This window comes from Candoia aspera, chromosome 6 (genome assembly GCF_035149785.1).
Source record: "Candoia aspera isolate rCanAsp1 chromosome 6, rCanAsp1.hap2, whole genome shotgun sequence".
In the NCBI taxonomy this organism is placed as follows: Eukaryota; Metazoa; Chordata; class Lepidosauria; order Squamata; family Boidae; genus Candoia; species Candoia aspera.
Window position 1 is genome coordinate 35,577,410 of NC_086158.1, and position 25,145 is coordinate 35,602,554.

The 25,145-nt window shown below is 35.3% G+C and overlaps 1 protein-coding gene across 1 annotated transcript in view; it reads right to left on the reverse strand.

The window, feature by feature from the left end:
* CLSTN2 (calsyntenin 2) overlaps positions 1–25,145 on the reverse strand; it is a 111,456-nt gene that overhangs the window by 36,428 nt on the left and 49,883 nt on the right. Inside the window, exon 8 of the mRNA XM_063307783.1 lies at positions 894–1,056. Within this exon, the coding sequence (XP_063163853.1) occupies positions 894–1,056 (163 nt within the window). The remainder of the gene's footprint in view (positions 1–893; positions 1,057–25,145) is intronic.

Below are 25,145 nucleotides of genomic sequence, written 5' to 3' on the forward strand. Positions count from 1 at the left end.
ATATACTTTCCATAATGATCTTATACCTATGCATACTATCTGATTAACTGACCTTCTATTCATGCATTAGCCAATAGTAACCATGGTCAATTGAGGATATCCATGCCATTTCTGTCTTCCCTGTGTAGGTGGCTGAAATTACTGGTGAGGTTTTTAAACACGTTTCTGTGAATTAAGTCACAGTCATTCAGCCAACCTCAATTAAATATATTATCTATCAATAAGAGATAGTCGGAGAAAAAGAGGGCATATGAAGATTTATATATACACACACACGTACATACACATATACATATATATACATACACTTTTTATTTTATACCGCCAGTAGAAAGTTAAAATTGTTAAAAGTTAAGTTTTAACAATTTGCAAGACAGCATAGTGTATAATAAACGAAGCATAATTTCTAAGGCCAGGTATGAATGAATGGACTAAAATAGAAAAGGCCTAGGAATTTGTAACAAAGATTAATCTGAAGAATTGATTTGAAGGAACAGAAATCAGATAGAGTCATATATATGAAATAGGTGGCTATACAGATCTGAAAAATAAATAAATAAATAAATAAAATACAAGCTCAAAGTACTGTTTTCTCACTCCACTGAAAATTTCTAAATTGTTCAGTGAACTCTTGTTTTCATAAAAATAAAATAAAATAATAATAATAATTATTATTATTATTATTATTGCATATGCACTGCCTGCATTTCTACATCAAACTTTAGGAAGGTCCAAATGCAGTTCTGTTAACTTGTAAGTTAAGTTTGTCTCAGAGAACCACATTTCTCTGGTGGCCTTGTATAAATTATGATTTCATTAAATACATCCCTATATTTAATACAAGTATCAATACCTTTAAATTTCAATTTATGCATTCAAAGGAGTGTAATTACCTTGCCAACAGGCGCCAACAGTGAGTTGCATTGCTATGTGTGATGGATGAATAGGCCAGTCATTAGTTACAAGGTAAGGTTCATATGTTGTACCATCCATATACAAAGTAGCTACTGGGAACTCAATGTTGACAACATAGTAGTGCCATTCTTTATCACAAATCTAAACAACAAAAGAAAAGGGAAGACAATATTACCTGGTTTCATGAACAAAGTTCTGGAGCATGATAAAGCTAAAAAAAAAAAAGAATACTGCTATACTTTAAACTGGAGAAGACTTCAGTGGTCCTGTTATATTTTTATGGATATAACATACAATGTTTATTCCAGAATTCCTTTTTGCATTAAAAATTGTAAAAAAGAGAGATTACATACAAGATTTGACCAAATGCCATGTGATTTAGCCACATATGCACATTTAAATTTAGCCACATATGCACATTTTTGCCAAGTAACTATATGCTATTATAGAATGTAATGCAGCAACTGGAAGAAATAAGTAAGTAGATTTGCTCCTAGGATTTTGGGGGGGGGATTCATTTCCAAACACCAATGGGAAAGAAGAAAGGGTCCATCTCCTCCCCTTCTCAAATATTCAAACATAAATATAAGAACAGATTTCTCAGGGGTAATAATATCTATATTAAGGAGCAGGGATAATTTCACTCTACAAGCTAAGAAATAAATAACAGTACAATTGCCATTTCTGCAATACAACATGAAGATTCTCTGTATTTTCCTTCACAATTGGCAACAGCTGGCTACCTACAGAATCTATTCAGTGGATTTGTTTGGTTATAATGCATAGAATCTATTTGTTTAAAATGCTATAAAATTGTAAGCAGAAGCATGATGAAAATCATAGCTGTCATTACCTGTAAGCTAACAGTTATTACCTATTAGTTATTACTGTAGCTACTGAGTATACTCCATCAATTGCATTTCTTTAAATTCTACTGTGGCCAAACTGTATCTAGGATACTAGGTCCAGTTCTGCGCACTGTATGCTTGGAAGGACTTTATCACACTTGAGTATGTCTAGAAAAGAGCAACTAATATCATAAGTGCCTGGAAGGGAGAAGCTACAAGAAGTTGGGCATGCACAGCCTGAAGAAAAGAAGACTGTGTGGAAACTTAACTATCTTCAAGTATCTGAATGGCTGCCATGTAGAATGTGGTGTAGAATTGTTCAGAGTTGTTTCAAGTGACAAGGCAACATAAAAAGGTTTTAAATGACTATGGTGCAGATTTCAGTTGGGTATCAGGAAAAAATTCTTAACAGTAAGATCTGTTCAGCAATACAACAGACTGCCTCAGCCAGAGGTAGATTCTTCTTTATTGAAAGTATTTAAACAGAGGCCAGATCTATCAGGGATAATATAGTGGTAGATTCCTATACTAGGTAGGGAGTTGGACTCAATGATCTCTGAAGTCCCTTTCAAACTATACATTCTATGATTCTGTTAAACAGTAGCTTGTTTCAGAAGATCATACAGTTTTCATCTAAGATCAGCTGCCTAAGATAAAACAGCTTTATTCAAGATCTAGCTCAGAGTTTCCCCCCCCCCCCATATCAGATCTCTATGTAGTAACCATATTGCTAGAGTTGTGCAGTGGGTTTTTTGCATTGAAATCACAGTGTGATTAAAATAGTTTGCCCCTAAGATCACCTAATGGATCTTGATGGTTTTCAGCAAGCACTTGAGGTTTATCTCAGTGATCTGGTAGGCAATTTCTTCCTGTGCCTTGTGGAACTCAGTGACAGTGAGAAAACAGGAGATTGAGTGGCCTATGTTTGTGAGTTGATCTCTGATGACACTAATCAATACAGGAAAGGAGAAACACTTTTCATCCATTATTCCCCTTTCTCCAAATGTTTGCAATGAATTTCTTTGCTCAAAAATACATCAGAAAGTATTGTACATGTGAAGAGTCCCAAAAATGTGTATTAGGTAATGTCTAATACACATATTATATGAACATATGCTCATTATATGATTTTTTAAAGAAAAATCACCAACTTATACAGAAAGACAGAATTGATAGAAGCTGAAACTGACAGATTCATCTATCCCTTAGTGGAACAAGCATGTTGATCCTTGATTTCCCTCTTTGGGTGTTTGCTATACATTTAATGAGAATGCATTTAATATGCTCTTATCTTTCACATATTTCCTTTCTTTTTTTACTGGAAAATTTGTTAGTCATTTGCACAACTCCTGTGATGCCACTGTAGCTTCACAAAGTTTCAAAACTCTGACAGGAAAGTTCAACATCAATGACTTAAATCATTACAGGTTATATAGGACAAAAAATTAAGGTACAGATGTAAAAATACCATATGCTTTGTTGGCAGGACAAGTTGGAGGGGTGCTAAAAAGAGGTCGCAATCAGGGAGAATCCTGAACTTGGGGTAAGTGAGCAGTAAGAGTGCTAAGGAAGGAAGAACACTGTAGAACACCTGGCAATGCTCAAAGCAGACAATTGATTTAATTACAGCATGAATTACAAAAGCATTTGCTAAAAGAAAACATTTGAATGCAGATATGTAGTCCTATTGCTTGTCAAACTTCTAAATACTCAGTCAGTGGATGTGTTTTTCAAACTATTTATGAACTCTCAGGTATGGGATAAATCCAGGAACTTGGAACATCCAAAATGCACAGGAACAGCATTTTCTGAAGTGACTGAAATAGGTAGAGTAATCCTAAATACACTCAAATCTCTCCAAGAAGCCCAAATTTTGGGAATGCAGTTGCTGAGGCTGGCAGAGAAGAGGAAGAACAGTTCTGATGTCATATTTCATCCTCCTAAGCCCAGAGCCATATGCCTGAGTGGATATACTAGTTTTGCAGCCTTGTAAGAAATAATCCGAAAACTGACTGTACTCACCATAGTGAAGTTATTAAAGATAATGGAACCCATATAGAAGATGTGTTAATTTGTTTAAATGACACTAGAACTTACAAATACAAGTTATTTGGCCAATTTGTGGTGATATTACACACATTTGATTAAAATATACTGTAACATTATAATCTATGGCACTAATGGGAGTTACTTGAAAGCAGAGCAGAGCATCTATAAACATTCATTGATAAAACCGTTTTCTTGAAAGGATTCTAGCAATCTAGTATATTAATAAGGAGTTTCTCCTACTTTATCTGTTTTTAGCAGCTTCTGTCCTTGATTATCCCTTTTTCTAAGAAGTCCTCTTTCAGATTTTCTGAATTTTTGCATTCCTTTTTCAGGAACGCATACGGGCCCTAATAACATATAAGGTAAGTCCAAATGAAAAAAAATAACACTGATGAGTGTTATTTGTTTCACCTATTTCCTCAACAAAGTCACACATGATAAGTCTCTGTGAAAAAAGTAACCGCCTCTATAGATTCAGTACTAGTTGTGACACCTTTAGTTGCAATCACAGCAACTAAAAACTTCTTATTGGTGGTCACTCATGTAGGGATTTTGGTCCATTTTTCCATGACAAATGTGTTTTTCCTCATTCTTTTATACCCTTGTGTATTTAGGATCTTTGCTTAGCAGATGAGTAATTTTGTGCTTCAGTTTCAACTGATAGACAGATGGACTGATAGTCTCTTGTAAAATTCCCTAATACAGAGTATTATTCATGCTTTCTTCAATGGTGGCAAGTTGTCCAAGTCCTGAGGCAGCCAAACATTCCTTAACTATCCTACCATCTTCACACTTGGCAGCTTATGTGAGGCTCTTACTGTAAAAGGCAGTGTTTGATTTCTGTCAGATATAATAATATCCAGACATAACAACACCCAGGTGTGTTATCTAAATTAGGCAAAAATTGGTTCTGATTATAATTCATCCTGACTGGCAACCAGCCATAACATAGTAAGACTGTAAGCAGAGGTATGTCCACATATACACACAAGATGTCAAAAGCTTCAGTAGCCTGGAGTGGGCAAGTAGGCTGAATGCCAGAACCCAATGTGACAACCCTCAGGGAGAAGCCCAAGCAAAGCCAAAAATATTTTACGATTGGATTGCATGTATTAATGAGATAACATCCCTGCTATTGTCAAAACAATTATGCCTCACATAATATAAGCTGTAGAATACAAAAAGAAAAAGTGTTAAAATTGTGTGTCAATGTGATGGTCCCAGTACCAGGATCTTAACTTAGAAATTCTCTAGACAGTTCATCAGGAAGCTTAAAGAATTCTTTATGAATAATCTGATTAACATAGGACAGTATCAAAGCTCTGAGTGAGGATTTTGGCACCAAGCATTCAAAGTGATTCTTTCTCTCTGACCTCAACCCCCATCCCTACTCCCTGTCTTGTCAGCAAGTTTTTTCTCACTCCCGACCTTCCCCCTCCCAGCTCATTAGTCCATTGGGATTGTTAAGAGCCCCAGGTGTCTTATCAGTGGCTGTCCTTGCTCTCACGACTGAAGGAATGTCTGCGAAGCTGCATGAAGTGAGAGATGGAGCAGTTTCTATTCTGCTGAGACAGTGGCAGTACTGCATGTTCCTGCTAGAAAATAATCTCCCAAATGTTATGGAACTCCAGTACAAGGAAAAAAGAGACAGTAATTCTGCTTATGCAGCTTACTTCCCCACCTTTCTTCTTTTTCCCTCCTGAAAACATGTGACATTAGTGGCAAGACAATGGGTGAAATAAGTATGTCTCCCTTTTGGCCTATTTATAGTTTGGGCTGTGTTCCTGTGTATCAACAAAACTCTGACTTTTCATTTAACATCCTTCTTTCTGTTTTTTCCAGTTCTTTCTTCTCATAAGCTCAGCAACACTGCAACCTGTAATACTTTTTTTTTTTTTGCACTTTAAGCCACTATTTATGATCAAGATGATAATGAAAGAGACTATAACAGTCCATTTACGACAAAGTGATATCAAAAGCAAGCACAGACCTCTGACTTTCCTGAATATTAATAGCTGCTTTAAAGGCTCACACCACCTGATGTTACCCTCGAGGCCATGAACGTGAATGAGGCTATTTCAGAAAGTAGCAGTGCCTTGTGACATTGGAGGGGAAAAAGTGATTATATCTTATTTCATCTCTTTCATTTTTAATATATCTGGTACACTTCTGTATATTCATGTGAGGAGCATGGAAATGATGGAAAACCTAAAGTGGGTTTCTTCTTTATGAGAAGCCAGGACTACAGATCTGCCCTCTTTCTAGAATAAATATTACACCTAATGACATAAGCTCATTGCTTTAACTCAGCACATTTACAGAATTTATCACAAAATGCCCCGTACCCTGAACAGCTCATTTGCTTTCAATCCCTTCTAGACTCTGTAGTACAACACAAGTTACAAGGCTGACACATAAATCTTCACCAGTGGTGGAGAATTTCAATTGATGAGTCTGTCTCTGTTGAATTTCAAGATGTCACCATTGTGAAAAGTTGGTTAACTCCGGCTCCACATTTTTAGTTAACTGCAAGGGACTGGACAACACTGTAAGTTAGGACAATTTCCCTCTGATCCTTTGCTGGAGGGCTTTAGAATTATCTTCTCAGCTACAACACTGAGATCAAACATTCTACTCAGCTACTCAAGAAGAACTATGCTCTCTAAATCTGCCTCTGAGCATGACACATCTTTCCAGAGAATATCTTATTTTGTATTTTGTAATGTATCTGAAGTTGTGAAGTTGTTCAACTAACAGGACATGTGCTAGAGAAGGAGACAGATGGCTGGAAAGAACAAGCCTGTGTGTATTTGAGAACCTGAAAAGGGCTTTCTTGTGGATGAAAAGGAGGCTTTTTCTGGTCAGCTCAAGCACTGAAAAAATGTACCCTGTTGAGTCTCTCAATGATAAATACTTGGATGGGGACAGAACTTGCCTTTGGAAAGAGACTGACCAAAGAGATTCTGTAATAAGCTATAGAAAGGGAACTGACCTAATTTTTAAAAATATTTTGGGAGAAGAATTAGTATCTCCATTTATTGATAAAAGGAAGTGTAATAACTAAAGAAAAAATGTCCCCAAGGTACAGTATGGATCAATGTGACATTAATGTGATATATTCTGCAAACCTGCAATGTTAATAGCAAATTAGTGTGATGGGGAGAAGAGATTGGTGAAGAAGGATTACGCACCCTACTTGCTGAAGGCCACATCCTCAGTTCCTGCATGATGCACACTGCAAATTGGAACTTGCGCTCCATAATATGCAGACAGATCTAGTCCCTTTCAGAGAAACAGCTTTGCTTCTTTGGATGACAGATGTTTTATTGGGAGACTATTTCCCGGTATAGCCAAGGAAGAAGTTCTAAAAGCACTGTCATATACAATGCAGACTAGGTAAGAAAACATCGAGAGATATTAAGCTGAAGTAGGGATGATTTGAAAATCAAATGAATGGTGATATGGCAGCCTGATGATACACCTTGTTGTATGAAAAAAGGAGACATTGAAGAAAAGTAAATCAGAGAGAAGGGCACTTGGCAGCATTGCACCAGTGGATGGAAAAATAAGAGGGATTTTGTTTAGGGGAAACAAGGAGATGGTCAGGATAGGCAAGACATTTACATGCTAGTCAGAATTTCTCATCCAGAAACTTCATTGGTAGACAACTAGTAGATGTAGGCTTTATAGCCCAGTGGGAGGAAAGGATATTAAGGCAGTTTTTTAAAACTACAAAATAATATCCTGTACAAAACAGCTTTTTGAATACGATTTCACATTATATCCTTTTATGTTGATGGAAAGCAGCTAAACAGATGTAAAAGACTTCATGGAGAAGACATTTACTGTTAGAACATCCTGCAGAAGCAGCATGCCATCTCCACAACACAGAGTTGTTCCCTCCAAAGGTAACTGAGGCTTCAATTTCTAAAAGCCACTTCATTGGTACCCTCTTCTCTGGAGAAGTTTGTGCTTAGATAATAGAAATGACCTTTGAAAAATAAACTGAACAAAAAAAGGTATGCACTTATCACTTAGAAATTCCTTAGGCTCCAAAATTTAGATTGAAGCTTTGTTCACTTGCCCCCAAACTGTGCGATAACTGTACCTATTCTGTTTGTGAAATGAATCATTGTGTGGGAGATGGATGAGTTTTGCATGGAGGTGAACAGAAGGTGAGAAGGAAAAGATACCCTGTCATGCTTGTAGTGGATTAAACGTATCATTCCTTATGAGTGTACAAATGCTTTATGGAAACTACTTTTAGATTTCATTTCAGAAACAATATTTTTTTCTGATGTTTTTCATTTTGCTGCATGGTACTGTTGCCTATTAGAAAACAGTTAATAACAACTGTTAACAGTAAAAGTAGCTAATAAATAATCAGTATCTCTAGATGACCAGAGTTGAGGAGTCATATACAGTACTTAGTGCTTTCAGTTCACAAGCTTATTCTTTCTGCTATGGATTCACTCTCACTCTCCTCTTAAAAATATGCCTATTTAAATATTATCCACTGGGGTTCAGGGTAAAACACTCAAGTAATTATTCCATGAATTAATCTTTTCTACATTGTTGCCAGATGCTAATGTCTAAGCCGGTTTCAGGGATTCAAGGTCTGAATTCTTATACTTACATTCAGCTTACTATACAAATTGCAACTTAATGTTGTCAAATTTCACACTTCCCTTAATATTGCAACTCTTCAAGCTGGACACCATCCAGATATACTGTACGACTCTCAGAATTCTCAGCAATTACCACGGTGTCTAGAGAATAAGCTGTCCACAACATTGGGCTACAGAGAATTAAAATCAATATGGAAAATTTCAGCTTCTATATAGTCTATATATTCTGAAAGCTGCCAGCAGAGGGTTATTCTGCATAACCAGGTTTTCCCCGCACAAGTACTAACCATTAACTGTTTCACATGGGCAGGAAGGCACACTCTACCTGCCCCCAGCCAGGAAGCCAATCTCCACTCTTTTTTTTTCTCTGAAGTAGTGTTTTCCAACTTGTGCTGCACAAGCAGTACAGTAAAACATCAAGTAAAACATCTTCATAATTGGATAGAACTGCCTGAGGAGTTGCCTGGAGGTTTGGAGGAGGAGTGGACGATTTGGAGATGTTTAAACAGATAGCGCACTGGTTTGGCCAGAACTAAAGATTATATGGAAAAACGGGGGTTTCTCCCTGAGGGCAAGGATATTTGCTACGTATGCAGCAATATTTGAACAACTACCCATCTTTTACAGTGCCCTTTGGGACCGACATGCACACAGAGTGACTTATTGGTTGGAAACACCTCTGCCATCAATGTGGCCCGACATTGGGTTAGAGTCATATAATTTTTATATTTTTATTAAATGTTTTTAACTTTTTGACTTTTTATTAATATTGTCCCCCTTTCTATTTCCTGCATTTCTGACATGAATTGAGACAAGAACAGTACTTTCTGGTCTGGCTGCTCTGCTTCATTTCAATGCATCCACTCCAAATGGCTACTATGTGCTCTGGCAGGAATCCCTCCCTGATCACTGGCTGTTGCCTTCCATGGCCATTTGTTCTAAGGTCCTGGCTGCCTGTCCCCTTCTGAAGGGAACTTCACTGGTGGACAGTGGTAGAATGCTCATAGGTTGAAACCCATAGTCTGGTCATATAGAACATCTGTTCTAGGAAAATTGGCAAGAACAGTAATCAAAGAAAAAATAACTAAGGACTAAGAAAAACATTTGTTGCTACAGGAAAGTCAACACTGATTTACAAAGGAAAATACAACCTTACTAAGCTTCTAGAATTTTTTGAAAGAATCAACAGGTTTATGGATTGGGTCAACACTGGCATTATACACCTGAATTTTCAAAAAGCCTCTGACAGACTTTCTCATCAGAGCATTGAGTAATCTCAGTGCTCATGGGTATTAATTGTTTAAAAGACATAAAGCAAAAAGTAGGATAAAATGGTCATTTTTTTTAATGGAGGTAAGGGAAGTTACAGAGAAAAAGATTGTCAGAGAGCTGTGTTAGGCTGACACTTTCTAACTTCTTCATAAATGTTGTAGAGATGTGTGAGCTGGCCAAGTAGAGAGATGATGCAAAACTATTCAGGGCAGTAAAAACCCGGTGACTGTGAACATCTCCAAAAGGATTGCTTTAAACTGGGAGAACAGTCAACCAAATGGCCGATATGGTTAATTTAAGTAAGTACAAAGAGATGCATTTAAGGGTAAAAAAAACCCAACTTCACATATACACTGATGGAGTCTGTAACAACCCAGGAAAAAGATTTGTTCTATGATTGTTTGTTTTCTTGGCTATCAATGGTATTCTCAGCAGTCTTCTCCAACACCAACATTCAAAAGCATCAATGTTCTTTATATCCTGCTTCTTCAAAATCCAACTTTCACTTCCATAGAGTGCCAGAGTCTTTCCATTGCCTGCACAAATTTGATCTTTGTAGATACAGACATGTTACAGTATCTGAGTATCTTTTCCAAAGCTTTCATTGCTATGCTACCAAATCTATTCTGAGTTGTAATGATTGCTGCCTCCTTTACTATTGACAGTTGATCCTAAAAGGCAGAATCTATCTACCATTGAAATGATCTGCAAGCTCGAGTATTGGAAGTCAAGCAGCACAGTGAAAAAAATGGAACAATGATTAAGTTAAAGGAAGACCAGACTAATTAACAAGTACAGCAACCAGCCTTAGAATTGACAATGAATTTAATTTAATTTAAACATAGTTCCATTTTTTTCACTGTGCTGCTTGACTTTCAATACTCGAGCTTGCAGATCATTTGCAATTCATTCATCTTCTTTCAATCCAACCTCAATCTATATTCAGCATTATAGATTAAGTAAATAGAGAATATTTTATAAAAACAAGATACTATGATAAATTTCTAATAAATAGAATCTTTGAGATCAACTATGTTATCGACCATTTTTATAGTTTTGGGCTGTCTGTCCCCTTCTGAAAGGGTCAAATAGGGGTTAAAATAGTCAAAAAATAAATATCAACATTACTGCTACTTATATTTATAGTATTGATAGAATTAGATGTTGAATCAGTTGAACAAGCTGCAATATCTTTTCAAATTGTGATACCATTCTTTTTTGGTTTGGGGTAATTCATGAAAGCCAATTTATTGGGCACAGGTTAAGGGTTCCAAGCTATATTAAACAATGTAGTAGCAGAGTTATTGCATTTACAGCATCTGGAGTTAACCACAATTGACTCTTCAGACATTAACCTTCACTGACCTGGGACCAATCTGTTTCACCATGTTTCATCCAAACTGTCCTGCACATAACTTTCACATGAGGATAATGAAATGTTCTCGGTTTTCATTTTCTTAAGGATGTTTGTCATGATTGGTACAATCAAAGGACTTTCTATAATCAAAGAAGCACATATTGACTTTGATTCAATTATCTCTTGTCCCTCAGCCTTTTCTAAAATCACTTGAACATCCAAGCATTTCCCTTTCCATGTATGGCTCTAAACTGCATTGAAAGATCCTAAACATACTTTGCTAGCAGGTAAAATTGATGATATTGTGAAATAATTTGCCCATTCTGTTAGGTTTCCATTGTTTGGTTTTCTCCTATTCCAATCTGTTGACTACTTTGTCAATCTCCTGATTTGTTGTTATACTTTGGTTAGAACCTTTATTGATTCTTCTGTTGCCAACCATAGTTCTGTTGATATTCGATCAATTCCTGTCACCCTCCAACTTGATAATGACCAGAGTGCCAGTCTAACCTCGTATTTAACTTGGATGTTGGTCCCTATTGTACAGAAGTTCAGTATATTCCTTCCGTCTTGCTTGATCTTCTTTGAACCAGTTACTATTTGTCCATTTGTGTCCTTTATATACATAATTTGAGATTAAAACTCCTTCTGACTTCAGAGATCATTTGAAATATTTTCCATATTTGTCTTGTGTTTGCTTTTGTCTTCAGTGTTTTAATGCTGCTTTTTGTTTCTTCTAATAGCTCTTTGAAATTCTTGTTAAGTTTATTAACATTTCTTGTTAACATTCCTGGAATGTTGTCTTCTTTTTCTTTTTTTTATAAGAATTTTATTAAGTTTCAAGCAAAGATAAAAACTACAAAAAAAACAAAAAACTACAAAAATAAAAAAAAAGTGAAGAAACAGAAAAAAGAGTTTTCAAGAAATTACAAGATGACTTCCGACTTTCAACAACAAGAATATACAACAATTTCCATAATTAATCCCTTACTCTAGAACTAACCAAAATCATATTATTTCTATAAATCATCCCATAAACATATTATAAAAATCACTAAAGACAATTTCTCTTCCTCCTTATATATAAAGAAAAACAAACAAATATATAAACCTCTAAATCAAATCCCCCCCCCCACAGAGGAACCCATTTATTTATTTAAATATTTCCTTCCTGCCACTATTCTATATATTTCTGGCCACTATAATAAAAATCAGATTATGAAAACATTTAAATTATCTACTTTTATACTTAATAATACTATAGCAACCTTAACCCTAATAAACCTAAAACCACTTATTCTTATACCTTATAAATCTTTTTAAAAAGCAAACTTTAAACCATTAAAGAAAAATGGAATCATACAAGCCTTAATATCAATCCAAATACATATTCTTAATTTCTTATCCTACATTAAAATATACCAGAGTTACTTCTCTCCATCTTGTGCCTAAGGCATTTTTCATAATAAAATTAAAATTAAACAATCCAACTGCCTCCCTTAAAAGAAAATCAAATTGCTCAGTAGAGAAGCTTCCACACAACATAGCTTTGTTCTCAAAATAATTCTTCAGGAAAGCAGCTTGGACAGTATCTTGCAAGTCAAACTTCAACTCCTTCTTCACCAAAGTATGTTAGTCATCTGGCATTTCTTCAAAGAAATCATTCTCCCTCTCAGGAAAAAAAAATCCTCCTCTTGATAAACTTCTTCATCCTCCCACAGAGCGTCTTCAGCCAGTTGACACATTTAGCACTGATATTTTCCACGATATTCGGAATATCTTGCATAATGGCTTGGTGAGCGTCATAGAAAATCTCTTTGAAATCAGAACAAAGCCCAGAATGAAGCTCTGCAAAGATTTCCTTAAGGTTGTCCATGTTTCAGGCAGTAGATAATAGCACCCACTAGATATTTAACTAAAGTAGATCAGAGCTAATGAGTTAATGAAAGGCTTGCGAAGTTATTGAATAAAATTGCCAAAGAAAAAATGTGCTAACCAGCAACTACAAAGAGTGAACAGAAAAATAAAGTCAAAACAGCAATCCAACATGTATTCAAATTGTATTCAAATTAAATACAAAAATAGTAATGGGTAGATGATTAATTATTCTCAGTCCACCTTAAAGTTAAACAGAAAATAAGCCAAAGACTAAACAAGAGGTTTTTTAAAGTTAATCCAGAAATAATGATAGGCACCAAGAAAATCTGCTTTTTCTTGTTGTAGAAAGCCTCTATTAGGGTAAGAAAACTTAAGAATATAAATTGGGTGATTTAGAAGAGGGTGGGGGGCTCAACCTAATGTCCATTAAGGCTATGAACGTGGGCTGGACATGATGGCTTTCCCAGCCTCCTGTTGTCTCTTACCAGGTCTTAGCTGTTTTCAATTCTCAGGCTGCAAGGTGATGTTTTGGAGGACAAAATGGGATGATTCCAAGCTTTTTATTGACTCATAAAATAACTCTGGGCTTCAGGTGAAAGTCTGAGCTCAAAACAAAAAAACCCCTGTGTTGTCAAATCTTGTCTGGAGCTCATGGACAAGGCTGTTCAGTCGACCATGTTCCCCACCAGAAGTCTGGAAAGTTGTCTTCTTTAACTTTGGCTTTTTTTCTCTTCATGGCAATCTGTTCTAATATGCCTATTCTGATATCCCTATCAGCCAGGTTCAGAAATTCCTGATGCTCTTTTTGAAATTGGTAGGTATATGCTGAAGATCATATTGTGGAAACTGTTGGGCTTTGTTCTTCTGCTTTAGCTTGACTTGAAATTTGAACAAGAACAGTTTGTGATCTATTCCATAATAAGCCCCTGGGTACATCTTTGCTGTTATAACTTTAGTCTTCCAACTACTTGTATTGATAATACAATTAATTTTATATGATGATATTCAGAAACATACATACATACATACCTTATTTAGGTTGTTTGAAGAATGTCCTAGCAATGAAGAAATCATTGGGTTGGCAGAAATTGATAGGTTGTTTTCTTGCTTCATTTCTCTTTCCTAGACTATATAGTCAGACTAAGTTTTCCTCCTTGCTATTTCCAACTTTCCAGCATTCCAGTTTCCAACCACGAACAGCATATCTTGCTTGATTTTTCTGCAGTTTTAGACTGAACCTGACATAAAACTTGCTAAGCTCCTCTTCTTCTGCATTAGTGGTTGGAGCATAAACATGGATGACTGCCTTGTTAAAAGGCTGTCCACAAAGTCTCACTGATATTACTTGGTCATTGAGTACATTGTATCTAAGTAGTTTCTTTGCTATTGTCAGGCCTTTGAGGTAGGCCAGGTAGGAAATGGACTCTACAAGATTAACTGGAACTCTATTGATATAGGGTATAGTAATAGAATCTTGAAAGCCTCTCAGCATTTTTTGTCCGTCTTATACCAAAGAAGGTTAAGATGGAGTCAGCTGAAGTTTCTTTTTGTTGTTCGCTTCCTGTCCTGAGCTTAAGTCATGTTTTGCTAATGCCTCCACATACCTTCTCCAATGTCATTTCTATGGTTCTTTACAGCTACGTCCTTCCTGACTATCAAAACAGTGCTATTCCTTCTTTGCTTTTTATGTCCTAAGTAGTAAGCAGTATGATCTCCTAACTGTAAATGTCCAGTTCCAGTCCATTTCAGCTCATTGATAAGACATCAAATTGTAGTCAATTCATTTCAGTTTTCACTGTGTTGAGCTTTCCGATGTTCATGCTTCTTATAGTCTATGTCCCCAGTATGATTCAGTCTTTTCAGCTTCAGATTTCCTTTTCCTGAATGGCAACAACAGTTACCACTAGAAGGCTTTAAACTAACTAAACAATTTCTTCTTGTCCATCTGTGTGGCTTTCTTGGTAAAACAGGAGTAGCTTACCATTGCCTTCTCCCATGGAGTATGAATTTATTCCTTTTCCACTGTCACTACAGTGATCATCTGCTGACAGCATTTTATTATAGTGTTCCCACCTAATATAAGCACCTGTTTGTTTAAGCTGGGCAGATGGGAAGATCTTTACACCTTGAAGTATATACTCTTTGCAAGTACTCCCAGAGTTCTTTGCACATCCATCCCAGGAACCTCATTGCCACCAAAATGTGGCAGCATAGATTTCTGGTCTGCAGTTTTGCAATATATTAAATGTACTGCCTTTTTGATATTTTCATGGTAGTAATCTAAATGAAAATTATTTTGGGGAGGAAAATTATTTCTAGAGGAAAAAGCTTTACTGGTTATGACATTACTGACAGATTCTAAGGAAACTAAATGTGTGAATACCAATTATTCATATATAAACCTGCATTATAAACTTTTAAATTGCCTTTTTTGTGAAGAGCTGCAGGCTAGATCTTACTAGGGAATTATATCTTTGATTTATCGATTGTGCTTTGAGAGTGGCTGCCTTGATCAATGCAAAGGGCCCTATCACTCTGCTTTTGTCTAGTAAACTCCTTTGGCAATGAAGAAAGTAACAAAATGAACTTTTCATTGGTTTTCATTCACTGACATCTTCTTTCCCCACCTTTGAAAATATGATTAGATGACAATGTGTAGAGGAAGGTGCAGATAACTTTGAAGAAAATATGCAGGACAGTTAATGCAAAATAAGAGACAAGGTAGTCCTTAGGAATGAGAAGAAATGAGAAATTAACTCAAAGTAACCCACCATGAGTCTCTTTTGAATAGGAAGAGGCAAAGGGACATTGATTCTGCTATTATACCCTGTTTCCTATCAAGGCCAATCTTGAAAGGTTAACAGAATGTAAGAGAAGGATAGAAAGCTAAACTAAAATTTGTTTTTTGTGCTGACCCTTGAATTATTTATGTACTAATGTTTCCCCATAGTATGCAAAGCAATAGGGCTGTGTAAAACTTCATTTGGAAGATTCAAAGGTGATTCAGCTCAATTATCTCTTAAAATTGAAATGTCTAATTGAACTGCTGAAGTGACTTTGTGTAGTGAATCAAATCAAGTGCCCTCAATTAGATTCAGAGATCTGATGAACTTTTTCACAAGTGAACATGCACTTTTATGAGATCAAATTACTGGATCGCAAAGTTGAATTGGTTTTTGTCCAATTCATAAATACAAAGCAGCTTTCAAAAGAATCAGATTATACACGTATAGACTAATACTTTCTGATAAAATACTGCATGCATTGAGACAACCACAGAAAGGGAATCCAGACAATCCAAGTATCAGAAAAAGGAAGATCTTTCAACCATTTCAGATATTTAATAAGATAGCTTTCCTAACCACAGCATGAAGTTAATTCCATAAGTGAATAGCCATCAGCAAAAAAAAAAAAAGGGTCCCAACTGTTAACTGCTGCCATTCTAAGTGCCATAAATATTAAATGTCAGAGGCCAGACAGCCATCAATCATTTATTTATTTATTTTCTATCCCTCCTTTATTATTTTTATAAATTACTCATGGTGGGGAACATACCTAATACTCCTTCCTCCTCCTATTTTCCCCACAACAGCAACCCTGTGAGGTGAGTTGGGCTGAGAGAGAGGGACTGGCCCAAGGTCACCCAGCCGGCTTTCATGCCTAAGGCAGGACTAGAACTCTTGGGCTCCTGGTTTCTAGCCCAGCACCTTAACCACTAGACCAAACTGGCTTTCAGCTATGTTATAGTTGTGTCCTGAGTGAAGATGCTGTGCTGAAACACACATTCTCTATCCCTTACACAATGGCTTGAACAGCAGTTACTCTTTCTCTAGTTGAAGAAGCACTTTAATGCCAGGAATCCCATTTGGAGGGCAAGTTAAAAATTTTCACTATATTCACTAGTTTATATGCTTACTTCTCTTGGTTTTGTTCCCTATTGCTAAAAGAATAGTTTAATTGTATAATATTGCATTAATTTAGAGGTTTGTTAGCTTTTCTTTTCTTTTCCTTTGTATATAATAAAAATGTTTTTAAAAATCTGAGCAGGGAGTGAGATGATCTCCAAACTCCCTTTTGACCCTATGATAATGTCTACTATGAGTAGGTTCACAAGCAGAGTATGGCATTTGGGACTGCAGAATGCATACAGTTTTGTAGCTTGCCATAGAAATGTCCTTGTTGTCCTTATGCTTTAACTTCGTGGATGGTAATTAAAAAAAATAACTGTATACCATTAAGTGTCCAGTGTTCTTATCTGAGCAAAAGTGAATCCTGTAATTCACATCATTGGGAGAGTAAGAATGGTTTGAAATATCTATACAGTTATTATTCATTAATGGTACTTCTCTTATATTTTAAAATTCAGTCATTATCTTTCATCACAAGTTTTATTTATACCTATTACTGTAAAGTACATTTGATTTGATATTTGAAATCTTAAAAATTGTTAGTTGAATTAAAGAAAACATAATCCATATTTTTTAAAAACATGTCCTAACAATATTTTTCCCTTTAGAAATTGTTGAAAATAAACTAAAAATAGTCTGTTAGGAGAAAATATAGCATATTCCTTTTCAGTCAGAGGAATCATTAATATACTAATCCTTGTATTTCTTCCACAGTAAAACAATTATTTAAATGTTAATTTTGTTATAAGGAATTGCATTTGATCAGAGTCCCTTTAAGCACGTTTGTGTACATGTTTGTGTATACTGTCAGCAGGCAGTAAAAGAACTGGCAGCTTGTTTCGCTTCAAAATGTGATTTATACATATGTAATGAACTAATAATATAACAAATATTTTATTAGAAATACAGAAATGCATTAATTCTTTCTCTTTCCACATGCATTCAATCTGAACACCTAGCATAATAGTCATAGCCTACCAAAGCATTAAATCTCACTGATAGTAATGTTTCACATACACTATATGGGAAACCCAGAAATGCCAATGTTCTATAAACATTACAAAATATAAAGATTAGTAGGTACATTATACCTTCCAATCTCACTCCTTCAGTTATTCCTTCTCTCCTACTGCATATGAACTTTTAAAATCATCTTCATGGTTGGAAAATCAGCAAAATCTTTATATGTGGGCTATGGGTTTCTAGCATTTAAATAGTGAAGATGCTGTTGAACAATGTGTACAGTATGACTGTCCTAATTTGTACAACCAGTTCATTGGCTAGCTGTAAACTCCTTGACTTCAATAAATCCCTAGGAAATACTTGTTTTGTTTTATTTTGTTGTTTTTATATCAATAAAAATGAGCAGAGAGAGATGTTGCAGAATAATGGACAGAAAAGAACGATGATACCAGAATCTGACTCCTCACAATAATAAAGCAAACTCAAAATTCTAAAACACTTGGAAGAAAGATAGAAGCCTAATTCACATAGTAAGAAATTTTTCAGGAAATCTGCAGAGTATTAATATGAGTCAGCGAAAAAGAAGAATCCTTGAGATATTTCATAAATTTAAAGCAGGAACAGAAAGATAGATTATGTGCTCCAGTTCTACTAATTTATTGAGAAGCACACAAATCTGTCACTAGTTAGATCATGTGAGAGCAAAAGGCTGTACTATTCCTGAATATTTTGTCATGTCTTTCACTCCTGTCTCACATTAATTCTACATGAAATTCCCATTCTGAGCTAGGAAAAGGAAGACTGTTTGGTCCAATTCAGTTCCAAAGATCTAACATTCATGAATGTTCTGTGTGGTTGGGCATTTATTTAAATCTGTATTTCAGTTTGGTCATATTGTGACCATCTCCTTCAAAGTACTTGTATTTATTCTAATATGGCTAAAATGAGGAGAATTTCACTGAGTCATGAAATCTGACTTTGATGGATTAGGCTATGCCATGTTCCTTGCATGGGGGCTGTTGTTACATCTCGTTCATCATTATCTTATTACTGACTTTATTTGTATACTGCTATTATTTCCAAAGTAGTTCAGAGAGGTCTACAGGATAAAATCAAAATACAAACAATAAATAACATTTATAAGAAAACAGGAAAAAATCAAATGGAAGTGCAGTTTTTAACCGTACAATTAAAACTATAACTTGTTTCACATGATTCAAGTATAGTTCATGTTCTCTGCCATCGTTTCTTTTTCAGGCACAGCCAATATAAATGTGATTGCTCTTTCCTACATTTTTAACCATTATTTTTATATGTCTATTCTTGACAGTTCTCTAGGAAAAGGAATAATTCAGCTCATGCCAAGTAAAAGCTGCCCATTTTACCTTGAGGCTCAACCTGAAGCAAAGTTCATAAATCCCATTGATTTGCATTAAAAAAAAAACCCACACACAAAAAGTTATAATTTGTTTTGCTTTTTTACTGGAATTGGATGATATTTTCAAGAAGAGTATGAAGACTGCCTAGCTTCAAATCAATATGTGCAGGCAGCTTGAGGCTAATTTAAATTCTGGCTTTTTAAACATAAAATATTTTATCTAATTTTGTTTTTGTGCTTTGCAATGGGTATTCATTGCCCTTACCTTTCTAAGTCTGATGAAAAATCATTCTTCCAAAGTACTATTCTTCTGTTATTGGAAGACTAACCTATCCTTTCTCTCCCTTCCTCCACCACCTGATCTTTATCCCTTTTCTTTACAGAAGTATGAAGCAATGCTTAACAGAGGAATGAAGTGTAGCATTTGCTATTCTTTGTTGCTGCTTGAAGTATAGATTTGCTTTGTTGCTTCAGGGAGATCCTGCTTTGGCTCAGGAAATCACAGAATTGATCTGATACATATGTCAATTAACTGCTCATAACATTTGAATTATGGAGGTTAGGTTCCAATAGCCTACACAATTGGAATTAAGATTAAATCTTTATGCTTTCTTCTATGGGATTCCTGAAGGTGTGCAACAAAAGTCCCTCTCCTGGGAGTCATGAAAAATTATTGCAAGTCATTGTTTGGCTAGATCAGCTTTCCCTCCAAATCCCATTCAATAGGCTATGATGCCCTGATGCCAATAGGAGCTGGGAAAGGCTGATCTAGATGGACTACTGTTTGAAGAGGTATCACAGGTTTTTCCTATGTCCACATTGATTTTTCCAAATATATTGCAGGGTTAGGGTTTTATCATATTTCTCAAGAAATCGGAACAGTAGGTTTTAAACACTATAACTTAATATGAATTTGGAAGTTTATATACTGTTTTTATTTTGAATTAGTCAAATAAAAGTTATTCACTTTTTCTCAATTTAGATAAAATCATAGCATTGTCTAAAGTATCTGCTTCGCATGATGCCAAGTTAAGCAGCAGGTTTTCTTTTGTTAAAATATCTGATATAAAGTTAAAACTGAGAAAGGATAAAAAATATCCAAGCAAGATGCAAAAACTGTATACTGGAAAAAAAAATCAATGACTGTCCAATGGCTGACTTTATTGGCACTAGCATTTAAAGTCTAAAGCAATGAGACTAATTTACAGCTCTTTAAACTGTACTGGAAAATTCCAGATGATTCTGACATGCACTGGCTTTATTTCTCAAAATGTATCTGAAGAGAATGAATGATATACAAGCAATGTATTATTAAATCACCCAAGAGATAGTGTTATCTGTTGTAGGGAACTTGAACAAAACAACAAAACATTGCTGTCTGAAGTAATTTCATAGCTTCACTAACAATACGAACAATGCTGAACTTTAGAGAGGTCTATGGGGAAAACTAAATCACAGAGAGCATAATGTGTGAAATACATGGATTCTCTGAAAGTGTTGGGGCTGGGGAATTCTGGGAGCTGAAGTTCACATATCTTAAAGTTGCCAAGTTTGAAAAACACTGCTCTAGAGTGTGTATGTGTAGGGAGCAGTATGAAATGTCAGGAAAAAGCAAATCATAAAAATGGCTTGTTCCCCTGAAGTACATAACTAGTGGTATCTGGATAGCTAGCCCTTAGAACCTTTTGTACATTTTGTTCTTTTGTTTGTTAAGTTATTTGTTAACTGCCTGTCATCCAATAAGGCTGAAACAATACCTTAGCAGAGATAATAATAAAAGCATACATGACTGCAATATATCAACAGAATCAAAGGTTTCAATGCCACATTAAAAAAAAGTTGTCTAAAGTCAAAAACTGTAATATAGTTGCCACCCACAACTCTTTGTGGGAGGCATTCCGCACCTGGGTGCCACTGCAGAAAGGCTCCTCTTCTTTATAATGGACTAACATAACCTTGATTTTAAAAAAAAGCACCTGGACATTCATTTCAGCTGAACATCTTAAAACATGGGCAAACAAATATAGGAAATACTGAAAAGTTCATGGAAAGGGCATACAATTTTGTGGCATAGAACACTGAAAAAGTAAATGAAAGCAGAACAACTATTTTGGCTCAGCTCTTGTCTTATACTACACTGTGGATTCATGGAATATTCATAGAATGTTAAAGTTTACCTTGAAAGCTAAATTCTACATTTAAATTAGGCGTTTCTACATTCAGGTTTATGTAAGGAAATGTGTAATTTTGCTTCATTTCATACATAAAGTCTTTGAAATGTCCTGCCAATTTAAAACATTGCTTCAAACACCTTAAACTGAGCTGTCTTATATCAGTGATTATCCCCAGGGTTGTTTTTTTTCTTACAGCTATCATCATTATTAGATTTATATATTTTAAATACACGTTTTACTCTTTTAGTAATATAGATTGTCTGCAGGGTTGCTGGTGTTGCTAAGCTATCTTAATACATATTCAAGAGCTGTTGGAGGCATTTATTATTCAGCCAAGAAATTGCATAAGGGACTGAAATGACCTCTGCACTTCCAATATAATATTTTATTTATTTATTTATTTATTTATATATATATATATATATATATATATATATATATATATATATAGTGAACTATAGTGAAATTATAATAGTTATATATAAAATAGGAGTTTTTTCAGGAATGGTCTAATATTCATTTTGAAGTTTTTAAAAATGGGTTAAATACTGCAATTATTTCCTCAAATGCCATCAGTTCTTTTTGGGGGGGCGGGGGGAGAAGACATTTTTCATATTGAGAGGCAAGAGTGAGAACATTCAAGCAGTTCTTTAATATGCAGCATTCATTTTCAGGATAGCTAATTTCAGTTCTCAAGACAAAATAAAATAGAATGTAGAATATACACTGAGAATGAACCTTTGTTGAATCTCTCTAGAGAATTGGCTGTTCTTCTAGCCAAATGCAGTGGCCTCTGGCTAGAAATGAATACCTTTAGTTTATAGATCTGCTCTGGTTGGTCAGTCATGAACTGCCAGATCTTTGACTGTTTCGACCATGTTGAGTCCTGCACATCCATTTAAAGGACCGGTTTTAGGGAAATGTGTTGAGATAATCATCAAATGTCAGTTCTGTGTCATGACATTCTGAATGGTCAACTTGTATTTTGTGATTTTAACATCTCAAAACAAATGAGCAAAAAATACAAGCAAGTGTGATCTTTAAGTCAAAGAAGCCATAATACAAATCTCCTAGAACTAGAAGCAGATTGATTTTGCAAATCTGAAAGTGAAGTCATGAAGATGAATAATTTCTGATTTTTTTTTTCTTTCAAGCTTCAGAAAATAATAAACTCTTAGCATGCACTGACAAGCTGTGTAATAATTAATAATTAGTTATATGTAGGCATATAAATTTAACTATCTGATGCAAGATTAATTAATTAATGTCTGATTAACCCTCTTAAGACAGGGGAGAAATACTTTAGGTTTTAGTAGTGTATAATCTTAATGTACTGTAGTGTTGGCTTGATTAATTTGATATGCTCTGTTTTTTTCTAAGTTTATATACTTATAAAACTACAGAAAAACCATTTGGTTTATCTTATTCTTATCCTTCAAATGCAGGACAAGCTGCCCTATTCCTGAAGTGAAGGCTTTATTTTGGGCCCACAGGGTAGAAGGTGGAAAGTTCTAAACCTCCTCCCATGGAACTCAGTGGACCTACATACTCTGCCCGCATTTTCTGCCTTAGTTTAGCTACTCGGTAGTTACTGCTGCCACAGCCTATCTTCCAGGGGGTATGTGATCTGGCACCTTTCTCCTAACGCTTTTGTGTGAGAGACATAGGGGTTCCCACAACCTGTACTACCCTTCTAGTAAATAAAAGGTAAGAATAGAAAGGGGAAAAAAGGAAATAATTTCTGTAATGCAACTCTTCTTTCCCCACTTGGATAAATCGGTCTTGAAAGAAGGAGAAATTGATCTTGCAAACGTTCAACTTTATTAACAAAAAAAATTCAAAAGATATACCATATGAAGTCCAATTTGCAAACATATATTCTATACCCTCAGGAAACCACAATGAAATCACCATATCAGTGATCCTAGGAGAGAGACAGTTTTCAGGTTATATATTAACTCCTAATAAATGTATAAAGAGAAGAATAAATCTTGAACTCAGTCTGAAACTATGCCTTACATGAACCTTAATGTTAACATCTAATTAGAGCAATTAATTATTCCTTAGAGATAACTTGAATGTCAAAGTCCTCTGCTTCCTTGCCCCCAGCTTCTTGGAGTGATCCCAATTTTTTATCACAGCTGTTGGAGAGATAGCAGTTTCCATTTGTTTTCCAGGTTCAGACACAATGCCTTCTTGTACTGTCCCTAGAGTTCTGTCATTTTCATTAAAGGATTCAAATCTAAACCCAGAAAAGAGGGAAGGGAATGTTAAATCTGTCTTTTCTGTATATCATAGAAAAAAACATATTTTTTTGTGTGTTAAGTTAAATTTAGATTATATCTGGAATTTAGCCTAAATTTAGCCTGAATTTAGACTGGAAGAGAGAGGATGTAGTATCGTGAATGCAGGCTGATCATTCACAGCTGGGGACTTGGAACATGGGAACATCAAAACATAGAACACTTAATGCAGATAAAACATAGAACATTCTCAATAATAGATAGAAATAGACCTAAAATATTTGTTTCTTAGCTCTGGAACAGTTGTGCACTCTAGAGAGTCATGGAGATAACCTTGGAGAAACCATTCGGAAGCTGTTGAGAAAGGTAGGGACAGAGAGGCAGCAGAACAAAACAAAGTGATGGGTGGGAAAGACAGGGTGGGCTGGTGCAGGAGCAGAGAGGAGGTAGGGCTGTGGAGTACCCCCAAACTCATTGGCAGGTTTCATGGGTCCCAGAAGCCAATTTTTTTGACCTTCTGTGTAGTTTCAGTGACCAGAAAGGACAAGGGGAACTTAAGTCTTTTTATGCAAAAGGCAGGGATGTAACACTGATAAGCACATAAGTATGTCTCTGGGGAAAAAAAGGAAAAACAAAAGAAAAAGAAAAAACAAAACATTTCACCTATTTAATATTAAGCACCTGTTTTAAAGTCTGAAGTTGAGAAATAAAGATTAAGTTTTGTTATGCTCATATACCACATGGTTTCTTTTCATGAAGTTCTCTGTAGTGTGGATACCCCAGGCAAATCTCTGTCTAGGCTGCACCATCATTTCTATAGAAGGGATTAATGCTATGACTGGAATTCTCTATTTTATCTGCAGACTGTTATTTGATTTTAGTTACATGATTTCCAATATGTTAAATAGTCAGTAGTTGTGATCCAAGAAAATTAATTTTCTCTTTAAACTCCCACATTATGAACCCTGGTAATATAATAAATATATTTTTAGAAACCATAATATGTGAATTGCTTTACCCTGATTGAAGAAAACAAAGTGTTCCCAGTGGAGAGCTTCTGGCTAACATAATTAGAAATTAGTTGGCATATCACATATCTTCGTGACTATATATAAACCTCCCCTGAATAATTTAAATAATAAATTCTGCCCCAGTGGAAAATAGAGCTCATATCTCTGAATTTGTTAAATGTTTTCATTTCCAGAGACATGTGCTTAGGGATATTACTAATAATTTTTAAACCTTGCCATAATCTCTGCAGGTATTATTTATGTAAATCCTCATCTACAGCATGAATTTATATTTCAGATGCTGCTCAGCTGCTATTTGCATTTACCTTCCTGGCTGGAAGTATAATACATTTCCTTTCCCTTTCTATTTTTTTTTTTAAAAAAACTTTGAAAATGAGATCTACAAATCTGGATGGAGGATTATAAAGGCTTTGGTTATTCTATACTAATATAAGCCACTGAAGCAGGAAGGAAACTACTGGCCAACAGCTAGGGATAAAAATACTAGCAGGATATGAGTGA